The 18,099-nt window shown below is 51.3% G+C and overlaps 4 protein-coding genes across 4 annotated transcripts; 1 reads left to right on the top strand and 3 right to left on the bottom strand.

Moving 5' to 3' along the window:
- Positions 1 to 63: 63 nt before the first annotated feature.
- Positions 64 to 1,564, bottom strand: ALT_5810 (CRAL-TRIO domain-containing protein; the record flags this gene model as incomplete). The annotated part of the gene is made up of 3 exons (XM_033560099.2): positions 64 to 593; positions 641 to 782; positions 830 to 1,564. The coding sequence occupies 3 exons, from the start codon at positions 1,562 to 1,564 to the stop codon at positions 64 to 66; spliced, it is 1,407 nt and encodes a 468-aa protein (XP_033415990.2).
- A 1,325-nt stretch (positions 1,565 to 2,889) lies between these two features.
- On the bottom strand, positions 2,890 to 4,111 carry ALT_5809 (glycoside hydrolase family 28 protein; the record flags this gene model as incomplete). The annotated part of the gene is made up of 3 exons (XM_033560098.2): positions 2,890 to 3,348; positions 3,409 to 3,828; positions 3,884 to 4,111. The coding sequence occupies 3 exons, from the start codon at positions 4,109 to 4,111 to the stop codon at positions 2,890 to 2,892; spliced, it is 1,107 nt and encodes a 368-aa protein (XP_033415989.2).
- A 2,880-nt stretch (positions 4,112 to 6,991) lies between these two features.
- Positions 6,992 to 8,770, top strand: ALT_5808 (uncharacterized protein; the record flags this gene model as incomplete). The annotated part of the gene is made up of 5 exons (XM_033560097.2): positions 6,992 to 7,087; positions 7,142 to 7,285; positions 7,342 to 7,684; positions 7,736 to 8,678; positions 8,725 to 8,770. 5 exons carry the CDS (start codon positions 6,992 to 6,994, stop codon positions 8,768 to 8,770), a joined length of 1,572 nt encoding a protein of 523 aa, XP_033415988.2.
- Positions 8,771 to 9,243: 473 nt separating this feature from the next.
- On the bottom strand, positions 9,244 to 17,631 carry ALT_5807 (uncharacterized protein; the record flags this gene model as incomplete). The annotated part of the gene is made up of 13 exons (XM_089599967.1): positions 9,244 to 9,595; positions 9,653 to 10,297; positions 10,344 to 10,806; positions 11,182 to 12,262; positions 12,309 to 12,483; positions 13,032 to 14,114; positions 14,167 to 14,718; positions 14,770 to 14,794; positions 14,841 to 15,014; positions 15,062 to 15,138; positions 15,190 to 15,577; positions 16,293 to 16,969; positions 17,015 to 17,631. 13 exons carry the CDS (start codon positions 17,629 to 17,631, stop codon positions 9,244 to 9,246), a joined length of 6,309 nt encoding a protein of 2,102 aa, XP_089455844.1.
- Positions 17,632 to 18,099: the final 468 nt, after the last annotated feature.

The following is an 18,099-nucleotide window of genomic DNA, read 5'->3' as shown; positions in this document are numbered from 1 at the left end:
CACAGCGGGTCATGTTCTAAAGCGAAATATACTGCAGACACAAATCGTACAGAAAGAAATGAATCAGACATTAACAGCCTGCACCTGAGTCTGTTCCACGTGCTCGACCTCCACGACCTTTGCCACCTCAACATCCGACTGAGGTTGGCTTTTGGGGTAGAAATCAATCTTGCCTCCATCCTTGATCACCCCCGTTCGGTCCAGATAGTTCCGACTACGCACGTACGGGTCTAGCTGCCAGTAATTGGACCGCAACTGCTCAATCAACCCATCTCGATGAGCCTTGGCAGCTGCCGTCTCCTCCTCGTCCTTGTTCTTGATGGCTGTGACCCACTTGGAGGTGGCATTGAGTAACTCGTCGCCAATGCTGGCGCGTTGGGCCAGCAGAGCATCACGCGCGGTTCTGTCTTCCATGCGGTCGTTCTCGTTCTCGTCAGGCTCTACGTACTCGTACGTCCAGTCCTCGGTCCCGCCGAGTTCCTTGACGATCTGGTCGCGGGGAATGAACTTCTCCATGTCGGCAATGGTCCTGGTGAACTGGATCTTGGAGACAATGACGGGATCCATCCAGCCTTTGATGAGGCGCCAGATACCTGGTCTCGTCAGTCGATACTCTTCCAGCAGTAGGAAAGAATCGTACCTGAGAACACCCACGGCGCGTTGTGAATGAGCAGCACACCCAGTGACTCAGGGTAGTTTGCTTCAAAGCATTTAATGATGAACTTGACGGGAGGATATTCCATATTCGAGAGACCGAATCCGGTCATATCGAAGACAACAGCCTGCACTCGTCAGTTCTGTCCAGCCAAAGCGGAAAGCGATTGCTTACAGCAGTCTCCACCGGCGGCACGAGCAACAGCCGCACGGACTCGATAACGTGGATAATAAATTGATTCAATGTCTCTTCGCTCTGCGCACCGGGCTTATGCAGCTTGACCCGGATCACGACGATGGGCCGGCCCAGCCGATCAACACCGTGCACGTACGCCTTTCCCATGCGCATCTGCGCCAGAAAGTCCTTGCCATTCTTTGCGGCCACAGCGTTGGAGGTATCTCGCGACGCCTTGAGCGCATGCAGCTCGCCCTTGGCAATGACTTCCTCGTCGACGTGGAACTCCTTCATGCGCCACAGGATGGCATCCAGCATCATGACGAAGGACTTGTTGACGTCCCACTTGCGCGCGCGCAGGAAGCGCAGGAGCAGTGCATCTGGGTGATCGTGTCTTGCGGTGCTCAGGAGTCCATCGCGAATTTCCTCCGGTGTAATCTGGGTGAGGATGTGTTGGACTTGTTTGATTTCCGGGGCGTGCAGCCCTAGCCCCTGGAGGTGCTGAGAGATCTGAGCAGCGTAAGCGGGGGTAGTGGCGGTGCTGCCCTTTGAGGCGGTCGTGTTGGTCCGAGCGAGGGAGGAGTTGCGTCGGTGTTGAGACTCATTTGTGTCGGTGGTGGTGGATGTTAGAGCGTCGGACAGAGTCAAGATGATGATCCATAACTGCTGGAGTTTCTTCTGTTGCTCTGCGGTGAGATTTCCGAGGAATCCTTCGGGAACGTTCGTGGGCGCCATTGTCTGAGACTCTGAGTCAAGTTCTCAGTCGAAGAATGTCTGGAGAGGTGTCTGGCCGGTCAAGCTGGGTCGACCCTATATATTAATCCAGACCAGCCTTATTGCGCACAGGGCATATGAAAGTCCCCCGCATGGATCGGCATACCTCGGTTTCTACACGTCCATTATTGAGACATAATGTCATGATAAGCGCTACGAGAAATCAGGGACCGTTGATCCGTCCCCGCGATTGTGGATCAACCCCGTGGCTTATCAAGTTCATCGCAACTCAAATTTCCAGTCCCGACGCATGGACCGAACCTAGGCTTAATACACCGTGGTTGTATGCTTTGTATGCTCGCGGTCTACACGTGCTAGCGAAGATCCTTGATCTGGCGCATGCATGGTCCAGCAGTTCTACGCGCCTATCTGGGAATCCCTTGACTCCAGCACATACTCCGTACATAATATCTCCGCTCCGTGTACGCGCCGACCCGCTGAATGGCGCTTACCTACAAACAACAGCCTGTCCTCAAAAATGAGATTTATTTTCAACCGTCTTGAAATTGCATGAATAACCCTCAATATTGTTTTTGAATCTACCCCGGAGTCGACCACCCCCGCATTCGCGACGATTCCCCAACTGTCGATCGCCGACATCGACAAAACCGAGAGGTGCGGCCAATTACGCTTTGATATGAATAACCAGACCCATCGGCAATTACATTATTTACAGGCCACAAAAAATTGGAGCGATCCACAAGATCCATCCTTGGAGTACTCCGCAGATACCTGCTAAATTGTTGGAAAGCGGGCGCAGCTAGACTCCTTCCGGTATGCACTGCGAGGTTGCCAGTGCCGCTGATTGGCCCTCAGATAGACAGTTTTGAGATTCATCATTTCTCAGTCTTCTAACTCATCCAGGAACGAAATATTACTCGTTTGGGAAAGGAGTGCGATGGACTCCAAGTTTGACTGAGGTGTATGTAGGTCCTTGCCACCACGGTTCTCGCGATGTGCAGTCTCAGGGATGCATCATCTGCTCCCGAATTCGGGAGAGAAGTGGGTTCCCCCTACCCCGTGATGGACAGTTGTATCAATTCCTCGGTTCTATCTGCTTAGGCCCAATGCCAGGACATTGTGGTGCTCAGATTGTTTGACCTACAGCGACATGCTCGAATTCAATGACTGAATGTTTCAACTATCGAATCTTTGAGCGCTGTATTGCCCCAAACTTGCCTATCAAACCTAGGAGTGCATCACATTGCATCGGAATATCTGATATTACGCTATCTCAACCACCACTGCACCAACATATTGAAGCCACCGTTCATCCGATAAGGCTCCTAGCAAGAAGCACCCGAGGGAACATTTTCGCACTTGGAGCTCGTCTCCCCGCCAGTAATGTCCACGCCCTCCCAGGTCCAGTCACTGCAGCTGCCGTCACCACACAGAATGTACACCTCAACGGCGTCAGACTCGACTGTACCAGTGACACCGTCGATGGTCAGGTCGGTGATAGGAACGCCAGTGGTCGGGGTACCGGTCGGGCTGCCGTTCTCGTAGTCCTGCTCGATGACGATACCATAGTCGGTGATACCAGACAGCTTGATGTTGGAGTAGGTGACCTCGCTGACGGAGCCGGTGGCATCGTACACGGTCTTGATGCGGACGCCGTTGGCCGAGTCGGTCACGGTGGAGTCGGTGATGGTGACATTCTTGACAGTGTTGTCGTCGCGACCACCGACCGAGCCGATGGAGAGACCGTGGCCGCCGGAGCAGGTACCGCCGGAGAATTCGATGTTCTGGAGTTGGAGTCAATTAGCTTCAACACCAACCTGCCAAAAAAGGGCCGCGGAGCATACCTCGCCCGAGTTGATCGCAATGCAGTCATCCTGGTTCTTGACCGTCGCGCCGCGGATATACACCCCGGTACTCTCGCTGATGTCGAACCCGTCGGTGTTGTGCCCGCCGTTGTCATCGCCGTCCGAGTTGTCGATGGTGATGTCGATCAGGTAGAGGTTGGTCGCCTGGACACTGATGGCCTGCACGGGTGTGTTCTTGATGGACAGCCCGGTGATGGTCGAGTCCTCGAGGCTGTGCGCGTACATGAACTTGGGCTTGGTCTTGCCGCCGTTTGTGCCCTCGCCGTCCCACCAGCGGGATCCCTCGCCGTCAATTACAGCGCCGGAGTTCTGCTTGATGGTGATGTCCTTGCCGCCGAAGCGAATCAGGGGGCCGCTCCACTCTTTGTAGCCGAAGGTGGTGGTGCCTTCGAAGACGATCTTCGGGGGTTAGTATAGTGGCTATGGGAGGGCGATGAGCACGGCAGCGACGTACGGTAGTTCCATCATCGACATCAGACAGATCCAGAGTCTCACCGGCAGGAACCTCGATGTTGTCCAGGACAATCTCGGAGCAACCGGACGCGCTCTCGGTAGCCTGGGAGGCTGCGGTGAAGGTACAAGTTGAAGACCTCTTGGTCAGATCCGACACGCGAGACGGAGTAGGGGCAGCAGCGACGATGGAGCCCAGCGCAGCCAGGCCAAGAAGCTCAACGGAACGCATGACGAATGAATGAATGAATGAAAGTTCCGATCAACAGAACAGTTTTCGGTCGGTAAAGTGGAGCTGGTCAACAGGTAGGAAAGAAAGGAAGGCCGGCTTGAAGGTTACAGCTTGCTAGGTAGACACTGCTTCCATGACACACTCTCTTATATACCCATCGACGTTCAGCACAGCTCAGTGAAACAAAGCTTCCACAAACTTGGCTCCAACTTGGCTCCGGCCAAGCCGGTACTTGAATGTCTGCAATGTGAAGCTCATTGGTGGAAATTACAAAATTCATCAACCTCGAACGGCTATCGGAGGTTAGCCGGGTCAGGAGGATGCTTGGTCTGGGGATCGTCGTCATCAAGGAGCTAGGGCGTGGTGCGGGATATCAGAATGCTCCACTGCGAGCGATGATTAGTGCGGTGGATGGGCCGTAGGTGGTTCGACAGGAGGTTCGGTGTCGCACTAGTCTGTTGGGAATTTTCCTTCCATATCTTCCTTCAGCGTAGAATTAATCCACTGCAGTGATCCTCTGGGATCATTTTCATTGCAGTCAGCCTGCGAAACATACAGATGCCTCAGCAGTTCAGCAGGGAGCTTGAAAGTAACGCATTTTCAAGGACACAGTAGACGGTTTCAGATTAATTCTTCAGTCTCGTGTATCATTGAAAAGACACAAGTACTACCTACTCATTCCCATCCTGAACGGTGGAATAATGCGATTCAAAGGATCATGTTGATGATCGGCAGTCATAAGCATTCGTCAGGTATATAGCGCGCATGCATCCGCAATATACATAGATTAAGTGCCGCGCAATGCTCTAGAACGGACTAATTCATCCATCAGTCAGAAATCCCGAGTCGGCTGTTTCGGTATGATTCAGTGGGCTGAAATATGGATGTTGATTTACGCATAAAATTGCATGCACCAATAACATGCAGAAACTAGCGCAGGGGATATAATGCAAGAACTGTCTAGATCATTTATGTTTGTCTGGAGGAGTGGCTAGACTGGCGCCATGACAGGAGTCCCCACGTTGCCGGATGACGCGGCCATATATAATGTCCCAGGACGAGTAATAGGGGCTAGAGTGACTGCCGTCAGTGCTATTGCTCGCATCGAAATTGACTGTGGCGCACTCTCGTGTTCGGTCCTATTTAAAGTCGCGCCAATAACTTCCCATAAGTATTGTATCTTTGGACTTTTGATCAGCTACTTTGTTATTATCCGTGCTGTCTTACCTCTGCCAGTAGGCCAACTCAGAATTGATCGCCGTCTCGAACCAATGGAACCTGTTTCTTGATATCATTCGCCGATGATTGTTCTGATGCCATGAAGGATTCGGATATTGACAGTAGGCCATCTCACTGACATTCCTATGAGCCCTTGAATATCTACTTGACCGAGTGGACTCACGTGGTTCGGACCTTGACACATAGCAGAACCTCCAGCTCGTTGATGGATGCAGGCATGAGAGATAGTACGTGTAAGATGTTGATCCTAAGTTTCCAGCCTTTAGTATACATTAACATCTCGGTAAATAAAGCTTTCCATTATGCGCTTTAATTGGTGGACGATCTTACCCTAGGTATAAAGACATGCTTCATGAACGACGCCATATTCAAGGATCGTATTTGATACGTGGGAATATTGTTGATTCTAGAGTCTCTTTCTTTATGGAAACACATTTAGGTAACCCTCAGGCCCGCATGGAAGATAATACATCTTGCCTTGCTACCTGAGGCTGGGCCATATGGTGTGGCTGTGATGAGCATTATTGGACAACGGCAGTAATAATCCTGCCAGATCAGGCATCATCTTACTCCAACCCCTCCTTTTTCAGATTTTGCCGTCGAAGACTCCTGCCCCTCCAACTGTTTACAGGCCACTTGTCACGCTGAAACCATCCAAGTATATGACTCGTTAAGTGCGTGGGTTTGAAGCGAATTCTATCTATCTCCAAATAACGAAAATCATCATGGTACTGGGACGCTTGGGGGTACTATGCACTGTTCCACCCCTAAATAGTAGGTTGGAGTATGGAAGTTGCGCAGATATTGGTTGCTGCGTATCGTTCACACGGGACAGATTAAGCGACTAGAAGGGAGTCAAGAATCTAGGCAGAAATACCGGATTCCCCGGTGTTGTCGACAATGGCGAGCTGTTGATCAATGATCGGAGACTGGAAAAATTTAATCGCTGGTTATCAATCTGTGTTGCGGATCAAGATTCAGGGCTTGCAGCTTGGTGTGTGTCGGAGGAGGTCGTCAGGATTCAATGGAAGATAGGCCAGCAGGTGTCCAACCATAAAATAGTATATCACAGAATATGACCTGCACCCCTTAAGGTTGAGCAGGGGTCGACGTTGAGCCAGATTTGGCCGGACTCAGCGAACACACGCTGAGCAGCATATGCGGGGATATATCAAGTAGCTTTCTTGGTATTGACTGAAAGGATGACTTCCAGCTATTAATAGAAACATGGGTGATGGACGACATAGAAGCTGATATATTGTTCCTTTTCAAGATATCAAAAGGCAGGCCTTAGCCAGCACAGCCAGAATTGCCAAAGAAACAGTCCTCTGCTTTCAAGTCTTAAAAGGGGTTAATATTGATAGGAGCCTTAGGCACTCCCTACTCCCTATGGACCACCGTATTGGGTACTGTTACGCACCACTTATGCAGCTCTAGTCACCTGATTTGTTACTGGACTGGGAATTCTCATAACAAAAATTAATATGACAGCTCCACCGGTTATTCACAGCTCAGACAAAGGAATCCATTCACTCCTTTGTTTATCAGGCAGAACAGGTAGTCGCCCTCAGTCATCAAAAAAGTATAAGAAACCTGTCCTTCCAGTCCTTAGATACTGGTTTTAGATACAGTAACGTCGCCATGGGTAGTGTTGTTGACCTGGCGTCGATGGACGATCTAAGCAATCGTTTTAATCATTTTCTTAAGCAGGACGCGGAAAGGGCCCAGCTTATCGAGGTAAGACGCCTTCACCGCCCCTATCTCACTAGTCGAAAATGCTGATCTGATCAGGTCGTGTTAAGAAAAATCAATGAAGATAAAGGACGACTGGATACTCTTACCATCGAACTGGAGCATGAACGAGAGTCCCGCCATAGGTACCAGCTAGAGCTCCGCGATTTGCGAGAACAACGGCAAAGATGGGAACAACTCTATGTAAGTTGAAGTTGTCGTACACAGTATGAATTGCGCTAACGTCTAATCCCGACTAGAACAAAGACCCATATGTGGCAGTCCTGGTTGATGGTGACGGTGCCATCTTCAATAACGAGTTGCTGCAGGACCCTCGTCAGGGGGCCCCTGAAGCTGCTCTGCGACTCACCCAGGCAGTGAGAAACTACCTTAAGGATACACCTCTTGGCTCCGAGGACGTTCCTATTGTGGTGCGGATCTTTGCAAACCTGAACGGGCTGGCCAAGTCGCTTTTCCACCACAATGCCATCGACTATGAGGATAAGATGCGGGTATTCGCCGAGCAGTTTACTAATAGTCGTGCCGAGTTCGATTTCGTCAATGTCGGTCACGGCAAGGAGAACGCTGACTCTAAAATGAGAAGTAAGTCTCAGATTGGTTGACAGGTATCTCGCTGACTTGATATTCTGGCAGAGATGTTCGGTCATTTCTATAAAAACTTCCAGTGCAAGAAAATCTTCTTCGCTGGTTGTCATGATAACGGCTATCTTCATGATCTTCGCGAATACGCAGGCGAGTCGGGCAGACAACGCATCGTTCTTTTGGAGACTACTCCTGCGCAGTCAGCCTTCTCTCAGCTGGGCTTTGAGATGACCCGATTTGATTCTGTTTTCCGCAGTGATTTTCTCGGATCACCGCCCGTCCCCCCTGCGTCTTTGACTGCTCTCAGAATACAACCAATGACTACGGCCCCTGCCGACAGTGGAGTTACTACACAGCCAGCGATCGCTCCTCCGTCTACTGTTACAAAGGAAAGCCCTATCGCGCGACCGGCAACGACAAACACTGTCCGCACCAACTCTCCCGCGGTAGCACCGCCCGAGCGCCAAGCGTCCCCCGCAGTTGGAACGGTGGTTAGCTCCGGCAACGGGGGTGTCTCGATTAAATATCCGACATACGCCAGCGCCGGCGGTGCAAACGGTCACCATAACGTCGTCATCGCAGCTAGTGCCAAGTCTAAAGCGCCACGAGTCATATACTACAACAGCAACGGGCAGCGCATCGATCCTCCCAACAACCGGCCCGCGAACCCGAACGACCATCGAACCTACAATGAAAAGTGCCTGAGAATCAAACCAAAAGCCTTCTGTAACGAGCAGTATCTGGCGGATGGCTGCTCCAAGGGACCGAATTGTCCGCAGGAGCACGAAATCAAACTGACGCCGGGCGAGCGCGCGGTCCACCGATGGAAAGCCCGCGGCAGTCTATGTTCTAACGGTCCTTACTGCGAAAACTATCGGTGCTACTTGAGTCATCACTGTACATTTGGAGACGGCTGCACTTGGGGCACGACCTGCAAATTCAAGACATCCCGCTGGGGCGATTTGCATCATTCCAAAGTTGATTTAGAACCTGAGTAAGTCATTCCCACCTACCTTGATCATCCGCTGACATACTCCTAGTACCAAATGGGTTGAAGGCAACGATTTTCCAGAGAGAGTTGCATAGTCCTCGGAACAACATGCTAGGGATGCGGATATCTAAATCCGGGAGTACATAATTTGTGGCCATGCCCTTACATGTCCCCACAGCCTAGAACATCAGTTCCTTCTATCTCTTATGACCTTCACTTTGCCTGCTGGTCAGCAAGACTAAGCCTTCATTTTGAGCCATCTTTATCTTGGTCTACATTTGACAGTCATCTCATATCAAGTATCTAACCATTATTCCATAGTGCTACTAGTCACGTCTATGATTATTCGTTGGACCTCAATACAAGTGATTTTCTAAACTGACTAGTAAAAAAGCTGAAATGAGAGTGTCCTACGGACCCTCTAATCGAATGATCTTCCAGAATGCAGTTTTTGGATGATACGCTTTCTAGGTCTGAATCAAACGAACACCCGCATGACGGCATCCAGCATCATGCCATTAACCAAGGAAACGCAATATAGCCAGCTATACCCCAAAGGAAAACAAAATTAATATGACCACCTAAAGTCAGGACAATCCGGCCCCTCATGCAACCTCTCCGTCGAGACATCCTGCGCCCGAATCTTTCTCCCTTGAACTCTATCCCTCCGTTTATTATCCACCATCATCCACCCACCCAGCACCAACGTGAGCAGAATCCCCGTCCCCCCAAACGACGCGGTTGTAATAAGTGCAGGCATATACCGCGGCGCGTCCTGAAAACGGAAGATATTCGAGCTGACGACCCCCATGAGGTTCGCGACGGGGACGGCGATGCTGGTTAGCACGACGCGGCGGCCCTCGTTTGCGATGTTGTTGTTGTACCAGACGTCTAGGAGGACCGATGGCGCGGAGGTTCCCCTTTGCCTATTGTTAGCTTTATATTAGGGTGGCTTGAGGGGGAGGGTAGGGACATACCAAGTCATCATGAAGGAAGCAAAATACGCAACGTTAATATCCGCCTCGACATCAATCGCCGCGTAGATGACGAACCCGATAAAAGTGAACAAAAACCCCAGGGCCACGAACGGGAACCGCCAGCGGGTCCAGTCGCTGCAGAAGGCAAGGATGAGGAGCATGGCTGCGCCGGAGACGTTGGGGGCCACAGTGTACAGATTCGTCTTGACGGTGTCGTAGCCGAGGCGTTTGATGATGGAGGGGAGAAAGAGCTGGACTGATTGGAGGGGCACACCGAGACAGATCTGGATGGCGAGGATGAGCCATGAGGTGCCGTGGCGGAAGATCTTGAATGCGTCGCGGAGGTTGAGTTTCTCGTTGACGATGGCGGAGCTGTCGCGCTGGAGGCGGAGGTATGCGAGTTGTTTTTCGTCGGGGGTGAGGAAGGATGCGTGTGCGGCGGAGCGAGGGAGGTACCATAGTGTGAAGAGTGCTACGAGGATTGTGCCTCCGCCCTCAATGAGGAAGAGGTAGCGCCAGGGGGCTAGGGGGCCGGATTGGATCCGGAAGACGCCGAATGCGAGCAGGCCGGAGAAGGCGGAGGCGATGCTTTGCGCTGCGTAGAAGATGGCGAGACGACGGGCTAGTTCGCCACGGCGGTAGAACCTGCGGTCGTCAGTGATGTTCGTTTGAGGCTGGTAGAAGGACATACGTGGTGAGATAGTAGATAACCAACGGAAAGAATGCACTCTCCGCCATTCCCAGGAACCAGCGGATCGCCAACAGGCCACTAAAGTTGAACACCGCGACGACAAGAGTGGTGCACAATCCAAAGACAAACATCATGCACGGCAGCACGCGGTTGGGGCCGTACTTCTTCCCCAAGATACCGAGAAACGGCGCCGTGAGGACATACGGAATGAAGAAGATGCTGAGGATCAAGTTGTACTGGTTTCCCTTGAGATTGAGCGTCTTCTCCAATCCGGCAGTCTTTGCATTTCCCACATTAGACTTGTCCAGACTGTTGAAGAGGTACATGACGGCCAGCACGGGGAGAACGCGCAGATCGAACTTCCAAACTAGGGCACGCTCTGCGCGAGGATCGATGTCTGCGTCTGGAGGAAAGTCATCTTTGGAGAGGGCAGTCTCCGTGGTTCCCACGGGGTATTTGGTGTCTAAGGAAGCCATGATACGTTTACTGATACTGCCATGTTCGTAGGGGCTGCGTCTCGTCCATGTCTATATACTCGGCCATCGTCCTTATCTCTCATGTCTCAGGATGATCCGGAGATATACCGATATCGGGGAAATGTACCCCATACCTTGGTCTAGATAAGCACCGACCAATCAAGTAATCTGGTGGCGCAAACCTTAGATATGATCAATGCGAATTGTTCATCCACCCCAGATAAAACATAGATAGAGGATTCAATAACGGGAAATGATTCCGAGTGTCTACCATCCAGTTGTTCTCGTCCAGACATCCACAATCCTCGATCCTTCACCATCCTCGCTCGAATCAACCACCAAGTACCACCCATACAACGCACCAGTGACACACGCGTGGTTCGGATAAAGCCTCACAGCCTGGCCAACCCGCACCGGGAGTGCCGGCCCATTACCGTCCTCCCATGCGACAATCCCATGCTCTTGACTGATCCGCTCGACAATCAGACGCGACCCGCCAGTTTCGCTTTCGCGTCTCCAATTCCCGACGACCGCCCAACCGGGGTACGACTTGCACGGTTCCCTGCCTAGAGCCAGTGTCCCCGCCGCCACCAACGCCTCGGGCTTATCCCGCTCCCCCTCGTTGTACACGCTGCATACTTCAGCAATCACCGAGATGGCGATTTCCTTCTCAAGATTACGCGAATGCTGCGCATTCGTTACTAGCTGCTGCATATCGAGGAGAGTATACACCCCCGCATGCAACTCTATCGTAACCCTACCCCCGATCTGCGCACTAGGATCCCGCAAAAGGCCCTTTAATACCTTTGCGTCAGGAGTTAGGGAAGCATCTTCGTGCAATAAGCTCTGTGCGGAGACAACCTGAGGCGTTGCGCCCACGCTAATAACCAATTCCCTGTCCGGCAGGAGGAAAGCATGCTGGCGCAGCGCCCGTCCACACCCTTCAATCTCTGTTTTCAGGTAGGATATGGCTTCTTCCGGGCTAGTGGCGGCGTAGCTCAAGCTGCTGTGCGAGTAGATCCCCATCAGGCGCGCATTGCCTAGTCTCTCTTCCAATAGGACTTTCTCAAGCAGTCCGTTTTTGTTAAGCATGTCTGGCGGGACACCGGCTCGGTGGTATCCCGTGTCGATTTTGAGGAAGATACCTGCGGGAAGGCCGGCGAGCTCGCGGAACTGGCTCAGATAGGCTAGCTGATCTGGATGGTCGATCATGAGCGAGACGGGGAGATCATGGTCAGTCGTGCGTAGTTGACGAGCTAATGCAGCTAGGCGAGGGACCTGTGACGGGACGAGCGGAATGCCGTAGAGGACGTTGACACGACGGTATTGAGCTTTGAGCTCCTTGAGTAGTGGAAGAAGAGACTCCAGCTCGGCGACTGTCGAGATGACGAAGTTGGCGTCGCTGGACTCTGTGTCGACTTGGAGACGGGCGATTTGCGGTGTCTAGTTATCGTCAGTTTGATGTCGGGGCCTCCAGTGAGAGACATACCTTGTGAGTTTTGACATGGGCCCGGAAACCTACGCCTAGCTGCTTTATTGTCTGCAGCATGGTCTGACAGTGGCGTTTGATGATTGCGACATCGAGAACGACTGCTGGTTTGGGAACGTCTCCGATGTCTTTTCCGATGTAGAACTGCCTCAATTCCTTGTCAGTTGGGGAATATCTTGAAATAATGTTCGATGTCATTGCAGACATGATGCAGTTTGTCCGCTCTGTGCTGATGGTATAAGTGCGAAAACAGTTGCGCGACCTGACTCTCGCAAGATGGACAGACAGATCACTGCGGGGATGTTCTCCACTTCGCTCACGATATTCCGAAAAGTGGACATCTTTAAAACCGGTAAAACCATCAGGCTGAACTGCTTATCACTACAAACTTAGACTCAATGAGTCAATCAATCTCAGCCTTATTTCGAAACGACGCTTCACTGCAAGAATTAAATTCTCTTCTTCCACCGCGGTGGTCAGCCAAAATACAGCATGATGTCGCCCAATATCAATGACTCAGACCAGCTGAAGTGGCCGCTCGGCTGCACGTCCCAGCTTCAAGACTCAGACGACACCTGGTTACCTAGTAATTTGTGATTCGCCTCAATCGTACGACCAACGCGCAACCAAGCCCTACTCGCCCGTGGCGCACTCTTCCGTGGCGCAACTCCCACCAGCCTAATACCATACTGATCAAATAAATCGATCCCACAAGAAGCACACGGCAGCACAGCAGCCGCAATCGTGTTCTGGTACTTGCAAGCCCGACACTGCCAATAGAGATCCGATGAACCTATTCCCATGGATTTACGCTTGTGCGATAGGAGGCTCTCAACAATACCACGATGTTGCCTCCGAACTGCCCATTCCAGGCTGCACATTTCCGCGGCATCCTGGATGGTAGGGTCTGCCCCTGCTTCTAACAATCTCTCCACGGTAGCTTCCTGTCCTCTGTAACAGGCGACGATGAGGGGAGTTGCGTCGTTACGGCCGCCGGCCGCGTTGACGTTCGCTCCAGACTTGATGAGTCGGTCAACTAGGGGTACGATGCCGTACGAGGCAGCGTAGTATAGTGGCTCCGTGCGACGGGCTTGTTCAGCGGGCGCTTCGTACAAAAGTACCTGAATCCAGGATGTATAGTTTCCCCCGCCAGGGAGATGACGGGTATCGAAGAAGGATAAAATCTCATCAATTTCAGCCTCAATGAGAGGATAGCCTGGTGGCCAGGATGGACTGCAGTGGCTCGCCCAGTTCTCGGAGGCGTACTTGAGCAGCGGGTACGTTTCCCGACGCTCTGCGAGAGAGCGTCGGTTCGAGCAAGGCTGTTTGAACTCGTCAAACATCAGGTACGTCAGGCATTTTTGCCAGATGCGCCGTGATCCCTCGGTCTCGTCCAAGCTGTAGTACGCTGCTGGGCCGTACTTGATCGCGTCCGATGTGAGGAAAGCTTTGACGGAAGAATGCGCTAGCGCGACAAATGTAGTATGCTCGTCGTAGACAATCAGCCCTTGACAGATTGAGAGGATGACTTGCGGATCAAAAAGTCTACAGTCTTCATCAATGCTCTTGTCACCTTTCGTCAGGACAACTGCCTCGCTCAGCTCGGATAATGTGATCTCCTGGTAGCCTGAACTAAGCCAGAGGAGTGTTTCTCTTGCAATCTCCCGGTCATACGAAGGGATCCGACATAGTATGGTTTCGTAGGTGCCGTGTAGGCTTTCCGGCATACCTTCCAGAGCGCGAATGACTTCCCGGCCTGTTTTCTGGGCACTTAACAGGTCTATTTGACACTGTACGTACCGAAACCTTCAGTAATGTGTTAGTTTAATCTTTTAAGCTTGCGATGGAGCATACATACATTCCACCTGCTTTCTCAAGCAAGACCTGCTTGATGCGGGATTTGATGTGTTCCGGTAGCCGTTGAAGAGCTGGGACTGACGTTAGATGGGTATCGATAAATGCCTCAATGTCGATTCTATTAGTTGAAGGTCTCATTTGCGCCCTGAGGATACTAATGGTGGAATTCGACACTGGTGGTGAGGTCGTGCTCGTAACCATAATGCGAATGTTGTGTGATGATTCCAGGAGGCTGAGCAGTGCGTCCAGAATCTTTGCACTTTCACTGCTCTCATTGATCGCATCCACGACGATGAACAGCTTCGACAGCGACCTTGTGTATTTCAGAAGCAGGCTTATCAGTACATCTGGCTGAGGAAGGGCGCGTTTCTTGAAACTTTCTTGCAACTCGTCGAGGATGTCTGGACAAGTTTCAGATAGCTGTACCAGCAATGCTCCTAGCAGGCAGACCAGCTCCTGCGATGAACTCAAGTGGAATGAGCAGTAGTAGTAAATCACTTGACTGGAACCACGGTTGGCAACAGCACCTTTGACAGCCTCGATTGCCGTAGAGCTGATGAAGATTAGTAACTGGGATGGTGAGGAGTTCCCACAATATACCTACCATAGGACAGTCTTTCCTGATCCCGCTGATTCTGGTCAGCATATCTCTACACTCCACATCAGACGACTCACATTTTCCCTCTAGGGACAGCAACCGGCATTTGCTCGTTGATTCAATCCATGACTTGAAGGGCCCGTGGATAAACCAAGCTCCAGTACCAGGCTGACACAGCGATCGAGCCTTGCGATGCATCGAATCGAAATCAACCGGACATATCCACGTCTTGATCTTCTCGTTCGTTTTCTCTTCAATCATGAGACATGGACAATATATCAGATAGGCTAGGACCTACCTTCCCGTAATTGCCTCATTTCCCTACTCCAGTCCACAACAGCGTCGATAGAATGTGCCGTCTCCTTCTCAACGACCCTGGAAACCGTCAATTCCGCCTATGTCCCTCGGCTGGGAAAGAACACGCACGATCTATCATTCAAAATCACCAAAATAAAATACGTCTTCAACCTCTCCAACTGGGCAATACTTCCCTCCAGACCACCCTTCCTACTCGGCCACCCCAACTTCGCCAACCGCGACTGCCGCATCGTTCTTCTTTGCAGATCATCCAGGATCTCTTCCAGGACGGTATTCGCTTTGAGTAATGCATCCCGAAATGACGATGAGCTCGCTTGAGCACCCTTTCCATCGCTATGGTCTGTTTGCATCTGTTCGAGAATCGCCTTCAGCGCGAACAACTCCCCGAAGAGCTCGCGGATCTCGCTGTCGGCATTATTGACCTGTTTTGCAAACTCGTATACTCGTTTCGTGGTGTGGACTACCTGTAGTATCAGGCCGAGAATGGAGATCGGGTCTGCCATGGCCGGTCGTTGTTACGCCTGAAGCTACTTTACCGGAGGCGAGTGGGGAGGCAATAATGCCTAGTTAGTGCAGTGGTGAGGCTGAGCTCAGTGTGCATCCATTAGCTTGCAGTAAGCGACGAATCACTTGGCGTTAATGGATGGTCGCGCGGGGTATTCTATTTCTGCCCCTCATTTTGCTTTTAGTGAATGGAATATTTGTTATCTTGATACTTTGGGCCATGCTGTAGTCCTGCCCACGAGGGGGATCTCCTGGAATTGTAATATGCCGAAGCGAATGCAGATGAACTTAATGCACCTCGACTAGACGCTACAATGCTTGTCTGGATTAGTATCGTTTAGAGGACTAGGGATTTCATAACATATTCATTCCATACTCTCACAGCATTAAGTCAAATGGTATTAGTCAAATAATGAATACAGATGAGTCGAGAGATGTCAAGGGGATATCAGCAGTACGAAATCATACTTGCAGCGACAGAGAACAGAGAAGAACTCCGTTGTTAGTTCAAGGAAGCCGACATTGGGCCTCGTCCCACGTAAATCATAATCACAATCAATGCCTAGATGCATCCATCTCTGCGAGCACTTGGTCCACGTGCTCTGCAATATTATATGAAAAGACCTGCTGCGCGGAATTGTTCATCACACTCGGAAAGAAGCCTGTGACTAGTGTTAGCCAGATCCCCAATCCAATGGCATACATACCCATGATCCACATAATCGAATACATCAGATACTCCTCGATCACTCCCATATCTCGCTTTTTATTTTGCTTCTTCCTCGCATCGTCCAGGATGGCCTGAATCCGCGGCCGGCGTAGATCGATGTACTGCTTTGCTGCTAATTTAACTGCGTCCTTGCACTCCTTGACACTATGGTCCTCCATTTTGCCAAGGAAGTAACTCAGAAATTTCGCGAACGACTCTACATCTTCCAGTGCCTGGGACGATCCCTGGCCAGAAGTCGACGGAAGAGCATGCGCCGCATCCCCGACCAAGACTACACCGTCTCGCTCCCACGTTGGCAGCTGCGGCGACGTCCAAGTTGGATACATGCTCTTCACGCGCGCGGACCTCAAAACCTTCTGCACGACGGGATCTCCCCAGTGTTCATGCCGCTTTTGCAGCTGCTGAAGGACATCATCCATGTCCAGTGTTTTGGGTTCGGGGCATTCATCGACAGAATAAGTCGACCACCAGGCAAGAAGATCACCCGGTTCAGAGACATGGTGCGGTGAGTCCCGGTGCGGAGCGGTCGAAGAACTGGTGCTGAAGAAGTAGCCAAAGAAGCCATTGCCGCCGAAGACGAAGTTCATCGATCCTTTTTCCACGAGATCTTTGACTTCGCTGGACGGCAGGAAGCCACCAATACCGCAGACCCCTCTACTCATGTCAGCTCTGATATTCGGAAGAGAAAGGAGTGCTCACTCATAATGAGGAGGAAACGGGTCCTCCTCCGCCTCGGGGAAAAGAGCCCGTTTAGCTACGCTTTTGATTCCATCAGCGCCAATCACCAGATCCGCTTCGACAGCTGGGCTGCCATCTTTAAAGTAGATGGTATTCCGATCATCAGAACTGGCGACGACCCGTTCCACACGCGTCGTCACTATATCCCCGTCGGGGATCCTCTCGCGCAGACACCGCCATAGCCATTCACGACTACAGCCGACCATGTGCATCGGCGGCTCATCTCCCGCACCTGGAGCAGAATTGTCCATACGGATGAGAAGACGTCCGTGCTTGCTTTTCAGATTTCCGTGCGGAACTACATAGCCACCTCGGACAATGTCGCGGAGGAGATCCTCGTCCAGACGCTTGAGAACATGCAGGCCATTAGGCCCAATACCTAGACCACCGCCGACAATAAGAGTAGATGAATGCGTGGCATCCTCCTCTTGGCTACCCTTGGACGCGTCGAATTTGCGATCCTTGCTGGTATCGTGAGATTCGTAGATGGTGATTGCGTGGGATCCAGGGAGGTGTTTCTTCAGCTGCAGATAGGCGGTGCATCCGGAGATGCCTGCTCCAATGATGGCAATTTTCATTTTGATGGATCACGGATTCATGCGAGATTCCGTTGTAAATGACGATAGGAGGTCTGAAGTATTAAAGGTCAATTTGTCTGCCTGGTGGCGATGCTGACTCATCACGCGGGTTCCTTGTGCGAAACTTTGTATACGAGGTGGATGTTGATGACTCTATTGATGACCCAGTGAGAAATCCGAACAGGACTCAGAGAACAGATTTCACTGTTGGAAAGTTGAGTATTGGAGACCTGAGTGTCAGTCCCGAAATATCCTTCAAGCAGAGGATCTATTCATTCGAGTCATGCTTCTTAATCGCTGAAGTATATATATCTGCAAGACCTATACTTGGTTGTCAATATATCGATGCGAACAGCGTCATGAGGACTTGTATCTGGTATTAAAAAGCCTGGAAAGAATTCTACAGATTAAGTCACTTAGTGCTTATTATTTGCAAGCCGTGGTGGGATTCTTGATTGATTTATTCTG

Source organism: Aspergillus lentulus (genome assembly GCF_001445615.1).
Source record: "Aspergillus lentulus DNA, contig: Alt09, strain: IFM 54703, whole genome shotgun sequence".
NCBI classification, from domain to species: Eukaryota; Fungi; Ascomycota; class Eurotiomycetes; order Eurotiales; family Aspergillaceae; genus Aspergillus; species Aspergillus lentulus.
Note: the sequence above shows the minus strand (reverse complement) of the source record. Positions and strands in the feature narration are given on the sequence as shown.